We start from the raw sequence: 15,634 nt of genomic DNA, 5'->3' as shown, positions 1-15,634 counted from the left end.
TGGTGGTGTCCATGTGGCCCAGGGACACTCCAGTAGCAGAACGAACCCTGCAACAGTGTAGGATCCTCACCCTGGCTGGGTGCTCTGCAGTCTGTAAGAACAAATCACTTGGGTGACCTACTGTGTACCCTGTTGCTCTAAAGTGTTTCCACAGCTTTCTCTTAGGTGTGTCCCTGTAGAAAGCCTTATTCCATATTTTAATGCTTTTATCACTGTATTGCTTTGTCTTATTTTATATGATACCAGGAAGTTTAAGGAGCCGATCCTGTAAATATTTCACTGCACAGCTGTATAGCGATCCATAACAAGTCATCAACAGAAACTGATACTTTCGGCTTTTGCACGCATATACTTCAATGCAGGATTGTTTTTCTCATTGATTCTTTTTTTTTTTTGGCATTGTTTTATGTTTTTACTACTGCTTGCAGGCAATGTGAACAATCATTTCACCTTTTCACCAAGTGCTGGCTCCAACACATCTCGGCTGATTCTTGCATCAAGGTTTGACTATGAGAATGGACTTGATACAAACTGGATTTACAGACTGCGTGTCTATATAACAGATGACAACTTACTATCTGCCAGGAACAAAGCTACACACCTCATTAAAACTGGAACAGTGACTTTAAACATCAGAGTTATCCCAAACCCAACTACTGTCGTTGCCACAACGGTAAGATTGCTGAAATTTATGTCCACCTCAGTGGTTCTTTCATGGGCTACTCTCCATGCAGTGAAGAAAAAAGGAAAACAAAAATCTACAGTGGGTCCAGTCCCAGGAAGTGGTGAGCCCTATGCTCTTACATTGAACCCAAAGGTGACTGATGTGTTCAGTGTCACGAAGGATTGGCCCCAGAGTCATAACATCTGTTTTGTATTTCAGTTTCTAAAACAAAAAGGGCAAGTAGCCAAAGGATCAGGCAGGCTGCCACTACCACATAACTGGAAAGTTAAAGATCTTGGCAGCTTTATTAATAAGGAAAGAATAGGGGTTACCCTTTGCTTGGAACCTTAAAATTACCTCATGCATTTTACACTACCTCTTTTTTTATTCATAGCTATTCACTCCATCAGCTGCCTTGCAGTTGAATGTGCTTCTTTACTGGTGGAACACATTAATCTGTGGCTACCAAAGCTGAAATAAGCAACAACCACAACAACAATCCTCATTACTTGGAAGGGGCTTTTTTTCTGTCCCTGAGGTCATCCTTCATGTAAAACCTCAAGCTGCCTGTCAGGAACTGAAGCAGTTGTACACAGCCTCATCATGTCACTGAAGTTTCAGCAGGCTTCAGACAGGCAAAGCCAAAAGGGTGGGATGGGTCTTTTCCGAGCTTCCTGCCCAAATGGTGGTCCATAGCTGAGCCCAAGAAGACCACAGAGCTTTTGGCAGTAGGGGTGGCACCTGGCCTGGCACAGCCTATGGAGCTGTGGACCTGTGTTCCAGTAATACAGTCCACTCCTCCACACAGCCATGCCAGGCAAGCTCTGGCTCACCAGTTTCATTTTGGTGCTGATTTCCATCAGATTGGTCCATGATGTGAGTGCTTGCTTTTGTCCTGCCTGCAGAAGTGGCACAGCTTTGTTCCCATCCTTGCACTGTTCACTGCTTTCATCCCTTGTTGTACCATCTCTCAATCATCCAGAGTCCATCCATTTTCTGCCTGCCCGCAGATGGCATTATCCTTTTCTCCTTGCATGCAGGAATGAAAATATGAGGATGCTGGTGAAGGGGTAAAAGAGCGTTTAGCTGTAAAATGGTCTGAATCTGCTGGAGACTACTGGTAACCAGGCCAGAAACAGGAGATCCTGCAAAAAGCACATATGAATCTGGACTGTTTGCTATAAAACTGCTTAAATCCAAACTTGCAGACTGATTAACAACCCTGTAATTATCTAATTGAAAAGGAATAAATGGTTTTCTCACAGCCTTCTCCTCCCCCTACTTGATGCGGAAATGAAAAGTTAAGCTGAATAACAAAACTTATTCTGTATTTCTTTCCCATGCTCTACCACAAATACAAACAGTCTAGACCACATACCACAATATCTGCATCCCCAGAGATCTAGGTCTTCCACTTCCAGCCTGTTTGCCAGAAGAACACTCCATTGCAGCAGCTTCTCCCATCACTGCTTATTACATACGTTCACTGCAGTGACTTGATGAATCAAATCCTGGATGGCTGGTAGTGTAGAAAAGAAGTCCCATTATGAAACTCCACTTGTGACTTCAGTCCCAGTGAAGGTGGAGTGGTGGTGGTGATCTTGAGATTGGCTGAGAATTTCTCTAAGGATTGGATATACATTTTTCTTGCAAGGCTAAGTTAGTTATTTTAAAGGTATCCTTAAACAGGAAAGAAATAGGCATTCTACTAAATTTCATACACAATGTGATTACAAATGTTTTACAGAAAATTAAATAAAAGTATCCGTAGACAATCAATAGTAGCAGAATAATAGTAGCACACTACATAATGACCTAGGTAGAACAAATGAGGAATTTCTGATCCGTGTGAGGATAGTTTCATGGTGTGGCTTTAATGAATGAGTTGCTAGCACCAAGTGACATGCCAGCTCAGAGCTATGTCTCCTGGCACTCAGGAAGATGTGGGAGATCACAACTGCTCAGTAAGTGCGCTTTTCCTTTCTGGAACAAGTCACAGGGAAAACAAAAGTAGTTTCATTTTTCTTGTACAATAACCTAGTTCCTTGGGGTTCAACTCCTCCTATGAAGAGGGCTGAATGATCACTGCAGCGAAGATGACCTACTTCCAATTTTGCCTTAGGTAACGAGAAACCATTATCTCCATAATAGCAGTATTCTCTGAACTTGTGTTCCCTGAACTTTTCACCCTCCAACAGTGCACTTGCAGCTTCTCGGGCAACCTGAGAAACATGATCTGGGACCTCCTTTTTGCACCATGGGCAGGCTCATTTTCGCCTGCCTTTGGTTGCTCCAGGAGCTTAGTGGTCCATCTTGGTCATCTGAGATGTCTCAGCAGTAAGCAGGCAGGTACGTGGGATGAATCACTGTTTCCAGCAGACACTATCACCCTCTTGTGATCTTCTGCAGAGCCGGGGGGGGGGGGGGGGGGCAGCTTGAGTCAGGTTCAGTGCAGAGGTTCACCAGATGAAAGGTAACATTGGTGTCAGTAACCTTACAAGTATGCAGCCTTGAGAAACTTTTCCTATCTTGTTTTAAAAGCCTAGCTTCACTGTTGTGATGAAAAAGGAAAACCTCTTTTCTGAATCAGCGTGGTACGTGCCGTTCATCATCACCCTCAGCAGTTTGTTGCTCCTCGGACTGCTGGGGTACCTGGGGTTCCTGCTGGTGAAGTGGCTCCGCACCCACTGCCCTCCGTCAGGCAAAGCAGATGGCACGCCTCTGTGAGTCCTCCCAGATGTCATGCTGGGGAAGCACCAGCAATAACTCAGGCCTTTAGTAGTAACGATATCTATGCTTTGAATATTTTATAGTGCTATGTCCTTCACTGTAGTAAATGCTGTCGTGCACTACAGTGATATTTGGTGTTAATGATACGAAATCAAGGAGAAATTTCCATTGAATTTTATTTCAGGGATTTACTAACAGTTTAACAAGTGCATTAGCTGAAGTGTAATTAACAATTATGACATCTAAAGGCAGCTATGCTTGTGAGGCACAGTCAAGAGTCCGTGTCTGACACTGTTGACCAAAATTACAAACTTTTTAGGTTTGTATTTGGCTTCTACTCCGAGGGAGCTCCCATGTAGGTAATTACTTCATCGCTCTCAGCTATGGATCCCAGATTCCTTACCAAACCTTAGTGCTTATGCCAAACTCTTTGTTCTGACAAATCTGCAGATTTCCTGCAGTTTTACCCAAGCCCACTGCAAGGCTCTGGCCCATAAAGCTTCGCGGTACCTTTAAGTGCTTGTGCTTGGCAAAAGCCACGGAAGCACCTGGGCCCAGCTCTGTTTCATTGTGGGAAGTGGCAGAGATCCCTGCCGGCTGCCTTCCCAGCAGGCTGGAGCCAGAGCGCCTCTAAATTGACTTTTTACTTCACAAAACAAAGATAAGCAGCTCTTTAAGTGGACTGGGATTTAAAAAAATAAAAATAAAAAATTCCTATAAGTATTCTAAGGATTTTTGGCTTACATGTAGAAAGAGATAATATATAACTGATTATAATTGAAATCGTGCATGCAAGGAATTTAGCAATTTGTGATAAAAATGACAAATGAATCTAGCAGCATAGAGCTTGGCTATTGTTATTATTTATTAATAGAACAAGTGATTCATCAGGAGCCAGGCTCTCCCATTAAAAAGCAATTTCTGTATTTTAAAAAACATTTATAACCTTTCAAATATTTTAAAAGGTATTAACTGAGCATATCAGATCCAAAAAACTGACCTTCCTCCAAGGATAGAACAAGATGACAGTATTTGAAGATATGTATTTCCAGATTATGTAAATCCATCATGCTATCATCAATATGATTTTATTTTTTTAAATATCATCCCTTCTTGGAGAGGTGTTAAAACAATGCTTAGGGCTGTTGTTCTGTTTGGGTGCAGCATGAAATGAATTGGGCCTTCAGAGAAAGCAAAGCCAGAAACCAAACAAATCAAGCAAATCCCAGAACTCAAGGAAAGACATTCTTCTTGCCAAGTGAAACAGAACAAAGCATGATATTTTTATGTAGGCAAAAGTATGACATTTGTTAACTACACTCCATTTTTTTTTCATTACAGGATGAACGCTCCAGGTGTGTACTTCTTTTTTATGTTTTAATACTTCTCAACAACACCTTGTTTATCATTCAGTATAAAACTTGTAAACTCATTCCTAGACAAATAAATTAAACCCAGCACAAGAGTACTGAGACTAAATAGCTCTGGCTGATTATGGGAGGCCTACCTAAGTGATTTCAGGGTGCTTCAGATCTATTAAGAATTAGGTAAAAAACAAATTCAGAGTAGCCTAGTATTGCGGCATGGTTGCTAAAGAATTGCAGTATTTTTCACATGCAATTCACGTGCTATCTGTTACAGAATAATCCCATCCCTCTACAGTACCTTCAAGAGTCCTCTCCTCTCTAATTACCTGCTCTCTGCTCCCTTTGTTTGCTCCCTTGACATCATTATTTCACGTACCTGAAGATTTATTTTAAAGCATTGGTGCTCTTAAAGGGATTTGTATACCTTAGCAGGAGTAAAAAATAGGTGTTTTTTTTAAGCAGTCTTGTTCCTTTTAGTCCCATTAGTTTTCTGCTAGCATGCATTGCCTATATGGGCTCAGTAAGACCCTGCTTTTATAACACCCTCTCCTCAAACAGTAATTCCCAGCTTGAAAAAAAACCACATAACCAACAAACCCCAATGAAATTAGCTGTTATCCCAGTTGCCCAACGTGAGACATTTCAGCTTTGGCTGGTATCAAGAAATGGATACTTGGTGCTTTTGGAAAAACTGGTTCCCAAATGCTAGGCAGCAAAGGCCAGACAGAACAGGTTTCCCATCAGTGCTCAGGTTCAGACCCATCTGCAGTGCTTCAGAAAATTACAGAAAGCTAGTTCGTGGCCTCACATACAGCTCTCCAAAGAAAGAACATTAAACAAATTGGCAAGGAGCAAGCAAGAAGAAATCATAGCAACTAGTTGGGTATCATCCACAAATCCACATGCTGTTGAGATGCCCATGGCACTGCTACTGTATTTGTTTGCATGTGGGATGAGTTAATAATGTGGTAAATTCACACATAACCAAACTGTTCTCCAATCTGAATTTGACTTGACTGGATCTGCAGCACTTCCCTGTTTTGTCTCCAGGTGCATATTTGAGTCCACAAGCTTTGCAAATACAAACATTCATGCAAAAAAAAAGAAAATAAAAAAAATCTACAGTTGTAGTTCAAATATCCGCAAAGGTGAATTTCTGTATCTGTTCATATATTTAGAAATAGAAATTTGTTAAAGGGACCATTGTTATTTATTCATTACTGAAGGAATAATACTTTTCAAGGCTAAAATTTTATCAGTCACTGGCAACTTGAATTCTCATTCCAAAATACTATGAAAGAGTTCATCTTTCAAATAGTATAAGAGATTACTGTTTGAGAAAAAAATAAAGCTCATGTGAGATGCCTCAGAAGGTGACTAACAAGAATGTCTATTTGTTTGAGGAACTCTTGGTTTTAGTCTCTATAGTCACTGTCAGAAAAAGTCTGTTTCTTCACAATGTGCATTTCCTTTTCTGTAGAAAAGAAGAAACCTAAGAAAGAAGTGATTATGGTAAGTACTGCTGGCCTCAAACCCCAGTTTTGCCCAGCTCCATCATGCAATGTGTTCATAGCATCCTTTCTATGAAAGGTGTCTGTTTTCAAAAGAGAACATAAAATGATAGATGAGGAAAAAAATTATAGCCCCCAAATGTAAAACACTTTGGTGCTCCAGCTGCATTTTATCTGTATTTGGAGGCAACACTGAGTATGAAGAGTGCTCACCTGTGCTGGGCCCCCTTTGCTTCCAAGTGATGAATTCTCCAGCCTCTCCAGCAGCCTTGTACATGGGAGGTCAGAGAGGCCATGCCCAGAGCAGTGACAAGGAGACTCACTGCAGCTGCAGAAGCAGGAGTTCAAGGGCCCCAGCTTCACTGATAGCAATGGGAGCTGCTGAGACATCACTGCTCTGTGAAGCTCACCCTGACCCACCTGAGTGCAAACCAGTAAGGCACACAAGTGTACCCAAGCTGTAAAGAGTTTGGTCTTGCAGCAAAATGGCATAGCTATTGCCACTCTAACGGATGTTTATTTCCTCCTAGACCTTGGGTCTCCTTCTTTTTTCAGAGCCATAATAGCATAAAGGCTGCAAAGCACTTTCATTAATCTATTCTCCCTCTCCAAGTCCTGCAGAGAGGGTATTCCCAGGCCTCCTCTGGTGGAGCTGACCCTCTTGTGGTTACACATACGGAGGCATTTAGCATGTCAGACCCTATTAATTCTCCTTTGAACATCTAGAGTGGAAACACCCTAGACTGTGAATGGCTTTTGTTGCAAGTTCTGATTAAACCCAGCCTACAGGAATTCAATATGCAGGTTGTACAAATCCACCTCCAGCTATGCAGGTCACTGTTTCTAAGTCACTACTCCTCTTTTTTAACTAATTCACAGGATTCATTTCACATTTTGTCTCTCTTCACAGACAATGACAAAGCTAAACACTGTCTTTGATGGAGAAGCCAGAGATCCAGGTAATAAAAAGCAATTAACAGTAGATATGAATACTTGGCTGGAAACAAACTGGATTAGTTGATTTAAATATGGTTCAACATTTGCTTTTCGTATTTCAAGTTTGCTGTTTCCAAGGAGAATAGGAGCTGTATTTCACAGATAGTGAAAGTCAAGATGGTGCCCTAGTAACATTTCTAATAGTAGAATATACTTCTGTCCCTTAAAAACAGGCAGATGATGGCCAGATAATTCACTGATCCTCTGCTAAACCTGAATGTATGGATCTGGTATTGGATGTTGGGAGGGAAGGAGGAATTTGCTGCAAGCCTGCTGCTCTGGTGCTGTCATGGCTAAGTGGTTTCACCCTTGCCCATGTCTGGGAAATGGCCAGCCCATTAATACCACCACAGATGTACTGGTTTCAGCTCTGAAACCTCTCCCTGGATGCAGAGTGAGTGGGTGAGTTACTCTTCCCTGCATAGATCTCCTGCCCTTCAGCAACAGTGCATTCTGGCTGTTTATCTAGAGCTCAGGCATCATATCCCCATCCTTGGGGAGGAAAGGGAAGAGAATTTGCTTTCAGATACAGTTGTGGTGTCACCAGGCTCCAACTATGCTAACTCTGAGCATAGCTGATTAACCAGCTGGGCAACTGGGAAAAGTGAAATTAAGCCAAAAGCTAGGAAAATGAGGATGACCCAGGAGGTGTAGGGATTATGCCCTTTCCCAGGTAATGGCCACTATGCTCTGCAGCATGTCTCATTACAGAAAAATGTTTTTGCCTAAGGGCTGATCCACCTTGCCTCGTCTCTGAGCCACAGGCCCTGCCTGAGCCCCTCGCTGTGATGCTTGGCTTGGCATTAGGGTGCCCAGCCCTGTGTCTAATGGTTGATGGCCCCAGCAGGGAGGGGGGTGGTAAAATGTGACACACTCAGTCAAAATAGTCTTTAACAAATAGATCAAAAAATAGGTCTGAAACAATAGGTTTAAAATTTATCCAAAAGAAGGCAGGCTTATTTCAAGGCTTGGATTCATCTGGCCAAATTTTCACCCAAGTACCTGTACCTTGTGTTTCTTATTAGCTGGCTTGGAGCTGTCAGATGCCATGAGCTAATAGGAAACACTAGGTACAGGGACTTCAGTAGGAATTGGGCAAACAAATGGGACTCTACTGGGCAATTAAACCCATTCACAAGGCTGCTCGAGGCCAGTTTGATCTAGGTCCAAGCCCACCTGCTATTTATAAAGAGAATCTGGAGGGATGGGCTCAAAAATCCCTGCTTTTTCCCAATGTAACTGCATTTGTAAAACATAAAACGTGGATGTTCTCTAGGCCACTGCAAGAGCTGCTTTCTGTGTTTTTGCAGGATGGTTGGCAGCTCCCTTCCTACAGCAAACCTGACCACACCACACTTAATGATATCTAAGCCCATTCAAACTGCCCCCTAGAGCCATAATATTTGTCATGCCTGACACAAACATTAAGATATAACAGAAATTTGTGTTGTCAGCAGAGAAATGTGTGTTTCCCATCCCTCCCCTCTCCCTTCCATGGCTCATCCCAAACTCTAGGAGATGATCAGGTATTGGCAGTTTAGAGATGAGAAATTTAATAATTCCCAGAAAATCATCTGTCAAAAATGATTAGGAAGGATGGTCGGGAGCTGCTTCCTCATCTGAGCTACTTTCACATGCCCATCTTGTGAGCAGTCAGAAAAAATAGCATGTAAAGAGATCCAGTTTAATCTTTAATTGTTCATATAGTGTTAAGGTGTCAGAAACCATTAATTCTGATACAGACTGTTACATGTAGTAACACATAACCACCATTTCTTTCCAGGTCTTAATGGTCTTTTGTTTGCTTCCTATTAATAATGCTTAATTAAAAGCAGTGCCACTATGGCTCCTGATTCTCAGTTTAGCGAGTGACAGTGATTTAGACTAGACTGTGAGGGAATCACACTGGACACATGGCAATTTTACCATCTATCTTCAGGTAATAAATGAAGGAGAATGCAGTTGCTTCTAATGTATGGGTAGAAATTACCCATAAAATCTGAAGAGGGCCAAAAATCTTTCTAGCAAGGAAAAGTATCCATGTATGTTAAACAACTCAAATTTAACACTATTTTATATATGAGGGAAGCATGTACTTTCACAAACTGAAAATACATAGTATTTCACTGTTAATGGCAATGTGCACAGCAAGCCTGGAGGAAAGCATTTTGTACAAATGGGGAAGCAATGCATACACCCAAAACTCATTGGTGATCCCAGATCTACAAATCTTGGGTCAGGCTAGATGAGCTGACATGGTCTGGAAGATGTATCTAACATATTGTGCTCCTGGCAGGTTTTGCTACCTCAGGTAGGCAACGCTACTTGAAAAAAACAGGCACACGTACACAGTGGCCTTGTCCAGCATGGCCAAAGGCAAACGTTTTGGGAAGGTTATTCCTAAAAACTAAGGGCTATGGATGTGTTTGTTATCTGTGTTAACCCATGGTAGCTGTAATTCGGACAGAGGATAACAAAGTCCTATATTGAATATTCCTATTCCCTGAATTACAGAGCCAGTTCTTACTTTTAGAATAGCATCTTCTCTGAGCAGCTGCCTTGAATGCCGAGGTCACCACATTTGCTTGTAAAAATGAGGCTTTCCCTCTCAGGGTTACTTTCCTCTAATGATCTGAATTTTCCAGGTGCTTCATGTTTCCCATTTCAGCCCCATCCTGAGGACCACCATGTCTTAATCTGCTAAGGCAGGAATGATTTTAACCAGTTGTTATTTCTCCCTTGCAAGTCACTGGCAAAATCTATGAATTCAATACACAGTCGGGAGCCAGGAGGTGGAAAAAGAGCAGCGAGTCCCTCCAGCTGGCACCGGGCATGCAAGTAATATCGAGTGCCACAGATGATGATGGCCAAGGGACAGACAGAGTACAGGTACTGAGCAAAAAAGAGCCTTCAGAGAAGAGGAAAGAGCCAACAGGAGAAACAAAACCAGCTGCTCCAACCTCGGCAGGGCAATTGGAAAGAACAGACGGAGACGAGCACAGATTACAAAAGCAGAAATAGGAGTTTGAGGAGAGGCAGTTGTCCTTACCACTTCACCAGGCAGATACTGACCTCCTCTCCCAAAATGAATGCTGCATTGCCTTTAAGCCAGCCTTAAAGCATAGTGCACGAGACTCCAAGTCATCTCCCAAATGACCCCTGCTCCGAACAGCCAAAGAATCAACCAATGCTAACAGATGTCATTTTCTCTCTATACATCTCAGCTGCAAAATATTAAGTGGGTGCTGCTATGTAAACTGGACCCAAAGGCAGGATGAAGCCAGACTTACCTTTGGCAGATGCAGGTAAGAGTGGGAGGGAAGGATAGGGTGTGAAAGCAGTCATGGACAGAAACATCCACTTCCCTGTGGCTATAGCCTCTGGCAGTTTCCTTCTGGAAGAGTGCTGTGCCCCTAGGCTGGCATGGCCATGTCCTCAGACCAACTTTGGGGACAGCAGTGTACACATGGACATGCTTTCATACTGGTGAATGAGGGTCTCCTGCCACTGCTGAGCAGCAGGATGAATGAAAAGCACATTAGGGTTGAAAAGTTTGCTGTTAACAGCTAAAAATATTTTCTTTTCATTAAGTATTTTATTTCAGCCCTTCCTTGCCCTCCCACCTTGCAGCAGAAAAGGCCATGGCTTGAAAGCAGTTTGGAGTGGAGAAACCCCACAGCTTGCTATGATATCTCAGACTGTCATGTCAACGCTTTCAGCTTATTTATCTTTTGTAACACTGGCGGCATTCAATATCTTCACCTTTGGTATTTCCTCTGGTGTATTTAGTGTTTTACAGAATCAAGTGGAACACACTCAAAAGAATAATGACAGTAAACACATAGGGGGAAAGAATCTTTTCTGAGTGTGGGCGCGTATAATGTAAGTGCTCTTTAAGAACCTGATATAAAACAACCAAACTCTACAAGATTAAAGAAAATTATATTAATCTGAAGAAAATGAATTATAAATTACAAGTTAATACTTAATGTCTTGGCTTCTTTTCTTTCCTGATTACAAAATGGTCTTTTGGCAACAAAGGAACTGATATCAGATGGCAAGAGAAAATATTTACTTTAAGTTGAGCAGGGACCGTCAATGAAGATTTTATCAAAAATGTGACATACATTGTTCGTTGTACAATGGAGGTCCTGGATGGAGAGGCCAAAGGTAATTTCACCGAGGATCCTACACTTTACAAAACCACCTGCCATGGTGGTGCAACTCTTTGCTGTGCTCCAAAGGAACAGTTTGGCTCAGGTACAACTTCCCTTACAAACACCAAATGTCTTCAGTTAAACGCCATTTCCTTGCGCAATCAGAAATGCAGCATGTCACAAACACCACAATGATAAAGATAGGAAAGAGTGATTTATACTCTCTGAGTATGCTGTCAGTTTACCTTGTCTGTGGTGGTTGTTATAGTGTTTAACCTCCAGCACCAACAGGGCTACCGCACGTTCAGAGTTACAACCCACTGTTGTTTGCATTCATTTGCTGTAAATAGATCTATTTGATTTCTTTGCAGATGGTTTTTCAGTGACATAGACAAGTTCTGTGGTAACTGGTAGTACTTCTGTAACTTGGATCTTTCTATTACTCTGACACCAAGCTACCCACAGGCATGACTGGCACCTACAGACATCAAATTTTTGTTACCTGAAGAAGTTAACTGCTTTGTTTTCATGACAGGAAGACACACAGGCTTTTGTGTTTATTTTCCTGGCAATTTCTCTAGGGCAGCTGCTCTTCTTCCTTGATTCCTCTCATTCTACTTCTGTGATTGAGACAATTACCCTTTTTTAAAGTGAGGCAGAGGCAGGCTGTATTTCAGCCAGGAAACCTGGAAATAAATGGATGAAAACTCATCTTTCTTCACTACTGTTCCAGCTGCTGAACTGCACAAACTTCTTTTCTTCCTTCTCAGGAAAAAAAAAAAAACAACAACCCCAAACCAGTGTAACAGTATCACAGCATGATCTGAGCATCTGTGTACACAAACACATTGTCACAGCCAACACTGCTGGTGCTGCAGTCTCCCACAGGTGGCTAACAGCTGGGTGAAAAGCAACTGCCTTTGTAGTAATGCTCACATACTCTAACCTCAAAACAACTGACAGCTCTACAAAGAATCATAGAATTACAGCATCATTTAGGTTGGAAAAGACCTTTAAGATCATTGAGTTCAGCTGTAAACCTAACACTACTGAGTCCACCGCTAAACCATGTCCCTAAGCACCACATCTACATGTTTTTTAAATACCTCCAGGGATGGCAACTCAACCACTTCCCTGGACAGCCTGTTACAAGCTTTTTGGTGAAGATATTTTTTTAATATCCGGTCTAAACCTTCCCTGTCGCAACCTGAGGACATTTCCCTTTGTCATATTACTTGTTACTTCAGAGAAGAGACCAACACCGACCTCACTGCAACCTCCTTTCAGGTGGTTGTAGAGAACAATAAGGTCTTCTCTCAGCCTTCTCTTCTCCAGACTAAACAAGACCAGTCCCCTCAGCTGCTCTCAGACCCTTCCTGAGTTTCACTGCCCTCCTCTGAACATGCTGCAGCACCTCAATCTCTTTCTTGTAGTGAGAAGCCCCAAACTGAACACAGTATTCAGATGTTAAACATGACTGATTCGTGGTTGCTCTGACTGAAGCAGCCTCCAATTACCACTTCACCTGCAAGACCCTTTCAGTTAACTAGCAACAAATCAAAGAAGGCACCTTTCCTTGTTGGTTCCCTTAGCACCTGCGCCATGAAGTTATCATTCAGAGAGTTTAGGAATCTTCTGGACCTCTTTGTACCAGCTGTGTGGTACTCCCAGATGATGTTTGGCAAATTGAAGTCCCCCATGGGGACAAGGGCAGATTACTTGGAAGCATCCCTTAGTTCTGTAAAGAATCTGTCATCGTCCTGGTTGAGTGGCCTATAGCAGACTACCACAACGACATTCATTTTAATTGTCTGTCCCTTAATCCTTCCCCAAAGGCTCTCAACTGTGCCATCGCCAACTGCAAGCTCCATGCATTCCAGCCCTTCCGCTACATACAATGCCAACTCCTTGCCTCACCTGCCCTGTCTGTCCCTGCTGTGGAGCCTGTAACCATCCATTATGGCACACCAGTCACAGGACTCATCCCACCAAGTTTCACTAATGCCAATAATGTCACATCTTTGGGACTGGGCCAAGGCTTCCAGCTTCCCCTGCTTATTCCTCTAGCTGGGCTGTGGCCCTTATTTTCTCCATATATAACCTGATGACATCTTTGTAGTCCTCCTGAGTCACCTGCCCCTTCTTCCAAAGGTCATAAACTCTCCTTTTTTTTTCCTGAGTTACAGCCAAAGTTCTCTGTTCAGCTAGGACAGCCTTCTCCCCTGCTGGCTCATCTTTTGGCACATGGGGATGACCTGCTCCTGTGCCCTTAATAGGCACCACGGCTCTGAGAGCTAACAGATCTGACACTGCCCAAGATGACTCCATCCAGTTGAGGTGAGTCCAGCTGGTTAACTCAGCCTTTTAGGGCACAAGTTCAGGCAAAATAAGTCATCTTGTGAATCCCAGCTGCCTCTAGCACTACTGACTTTCCTCCCTGCGAAAGTCAGGAAAGAACTTGGGTCTCACTGAGCTGAGGCACAACCATTCATTTCTTTGGCCTGTCTTTGGTAGAGCAAGAGCAGAGAAAACAGAACTGACTGACCTAGATATACACTTGCTGCAGGTTATGTGAAACTACATATGAAAAGATAATTTGAATATATGTAAAAGAAACATATAGTTTCCTATAATAGAGATTAGATACTTAAGCTGTCCAGTGCAGATTTAAATGGTAGAAACCTCATCCAATTGCCATACCATATTTTGTGCTTTTTTTCATCCAGAAGTGTCTTTGAGAACAGAGATTCAGTGTTGAAAACTGCCACTAGATGGACTGAGAGCAAGGATTAAGTGCAGACTCTAGACAATAAGAGCATTTAATTATTCCAACAATTAGCTATGACTGTGAGGCCTTTCATTCATTTGAAGATTTCAGAAGTCAAGAATGGCTGCTGTGTGCTGTAGAGGGTCAGAATAGATGATGGGAACAGCCTCTCTAGTCTTCAACAGCTCTGTTAGTCTCTGTGCCTACAGTTACAAGGTGTGAACTTTGCTATTTATTTTAGAGTGATGACACCTTTAAGCTGAGACTAGAAGAGGGAGAAAAGTACCTGATGGTTCAAGTAGAGTGGCTGGGGACAACAGCTCCTGACCTCCAGCTGCCTGTTACATCATAAAATCATAGAATCATAGAATCACTAGGTTGGAAAGGACCCACTGGATCATCGAGTCCAACCATTCCTAACACTCCTTAAACCATGCCCCTCAGCACCTCATTCATCGATCCCTTAAACACCTCCAGGGAAGGTGACTCAACCCCCTCCCTGGGCAGCCTGTTCCAGTGCCCAATGACCCTTTCTGTGAAATATTTTTTCCTCATGTCCAGCCTGAACCTCCCCTGGCGGAGCTTGAGGCCATTCCGCTTTGTCCTGTCCCCTGTCACTTGGGAGAAGAGGCCAGCTCCCTCCTCTCCACAACCTCCTTTCAGGTAGTTGTAGAGAGCAATCAGGTCTCCCCTCAGCCTCCTCCAGGCTAAACAACTCCAGCTCTCTCAGCCGCTCCTCATATTACACGTTAGTTTTATCCGAACTCTACGAAAATCAGTGAGTTCTGCCACAGCTATTGATTGCTGTGTCTCCACCTGTTACACATCTCTGAAGTGCTTTGAGACCTTTTGATTAACATTGCTCTGGAAATTTCAAAAGTGATTATGAAAGAGCACAGGTCACTTTTCCTGACTGGGTCTAGTTCGCCCAACAGTTCATGTGTAATCATATTACTGTTTGTTTGGTAGTTTTCTCCAAAGTGAATGTACTTTTAATGCATAACTGCTCTGCTTTCATGGTGGTATTATAAATAGCACTTGCAATAAACACCAGAAGTCTCAGCTTCTGGCTGCGTAACATCATTTTTATCAAGGAATGTAGAAGTGCTGATGCTGTATTTGTTCATGGTCTTCAAAAGATGTACAGAGGAGAGCAGTTTCAGTGGTAGAGACCAAGAATGTCTGCCCAGGAGGCTGCCACATTCTGACCGCTCACTAGGAGCAGGAGAGGGGTCTTGGACCCTCTCAGACAAGGGTGTCACAAAAAGGCAACAATCCTCCTACTACTGAGCAAAGACATTAGCTGCTACGCTATTTTATGAGACCAAAATTGCAACACTGTCATGGAAATAATATTTTAACAGCAAGCAGCCACAACTATATATTGCACATGCCCCAGTTTATCTCAAATCACCATCCCAAACAGGCCCTTTGCAAGGCTG

The 15,634-nt window shown here is 42.7% G+C and overlaps 1 protein-coding gene across 16 annotated transcripts in view; it reads left to right on the top strand.

Moving 5' to 3' along the window:
* CDHR3 (cadherin related family member 3) overlaps positions 1-12,193 on the top strand; it is a 63,645-nt gene extending 51,452 nt beyond the window's left edge. For 5 of the 16 annotated variants that reach the window (XM_054049687.1, XM_054049766.1, XM_009557306.2 and 2 more), the window contains 6 exons: positions 429-673; positions 3,206-3,387; positions 4,736-4,749; positions 6,242-6,273; positions 7,183-7,231; positions 10,015-12,192. In XM_054049687.1, the coding sequence (XP_053905662.1) occupies positions 429-673; positions 3,206-3,387; positions 4,736-4,749; positions 6,242-6,273; positions 7,183-7,231; positions 10,015-10,289 (797 nt within the window). In that variant the 3' untranslated portion in view covers positions 10,290-12,192. Of the gene's footprint in view, positions 1-428; positions 674-3,205; positions 3,388-4,558; positions 4,750-6,241; positions 6,274-7,182; positions 7,232-10,014 lie in introns of those variants that run through there. The other 11 variants (XM_054049724.1, XM_054049717.1, XM_054049711.1 and 8 more) reach the window with 6 other exon arrangements.
* Positions 12,194-15,634: the final 3,441 nt, after the last annotated feature.

The sequence above is a fragment of the Cuculus canorus genome, chromosome 1 (assembly GCF_017976375.1).
Source record: "Cuculus canorus isolate bCucCan1 chromosome 1, bCucCan1.pri, whole genome shotgun sequence".
NCBI lineage: Eukaryota > Metazoa > Chordata > Aves > Cuculiformes > Cuculidae > Cuculus > Cuculus canorus.
This window is presented reverse-complemented; position numbering and strand designations above follow the sequence as displayed.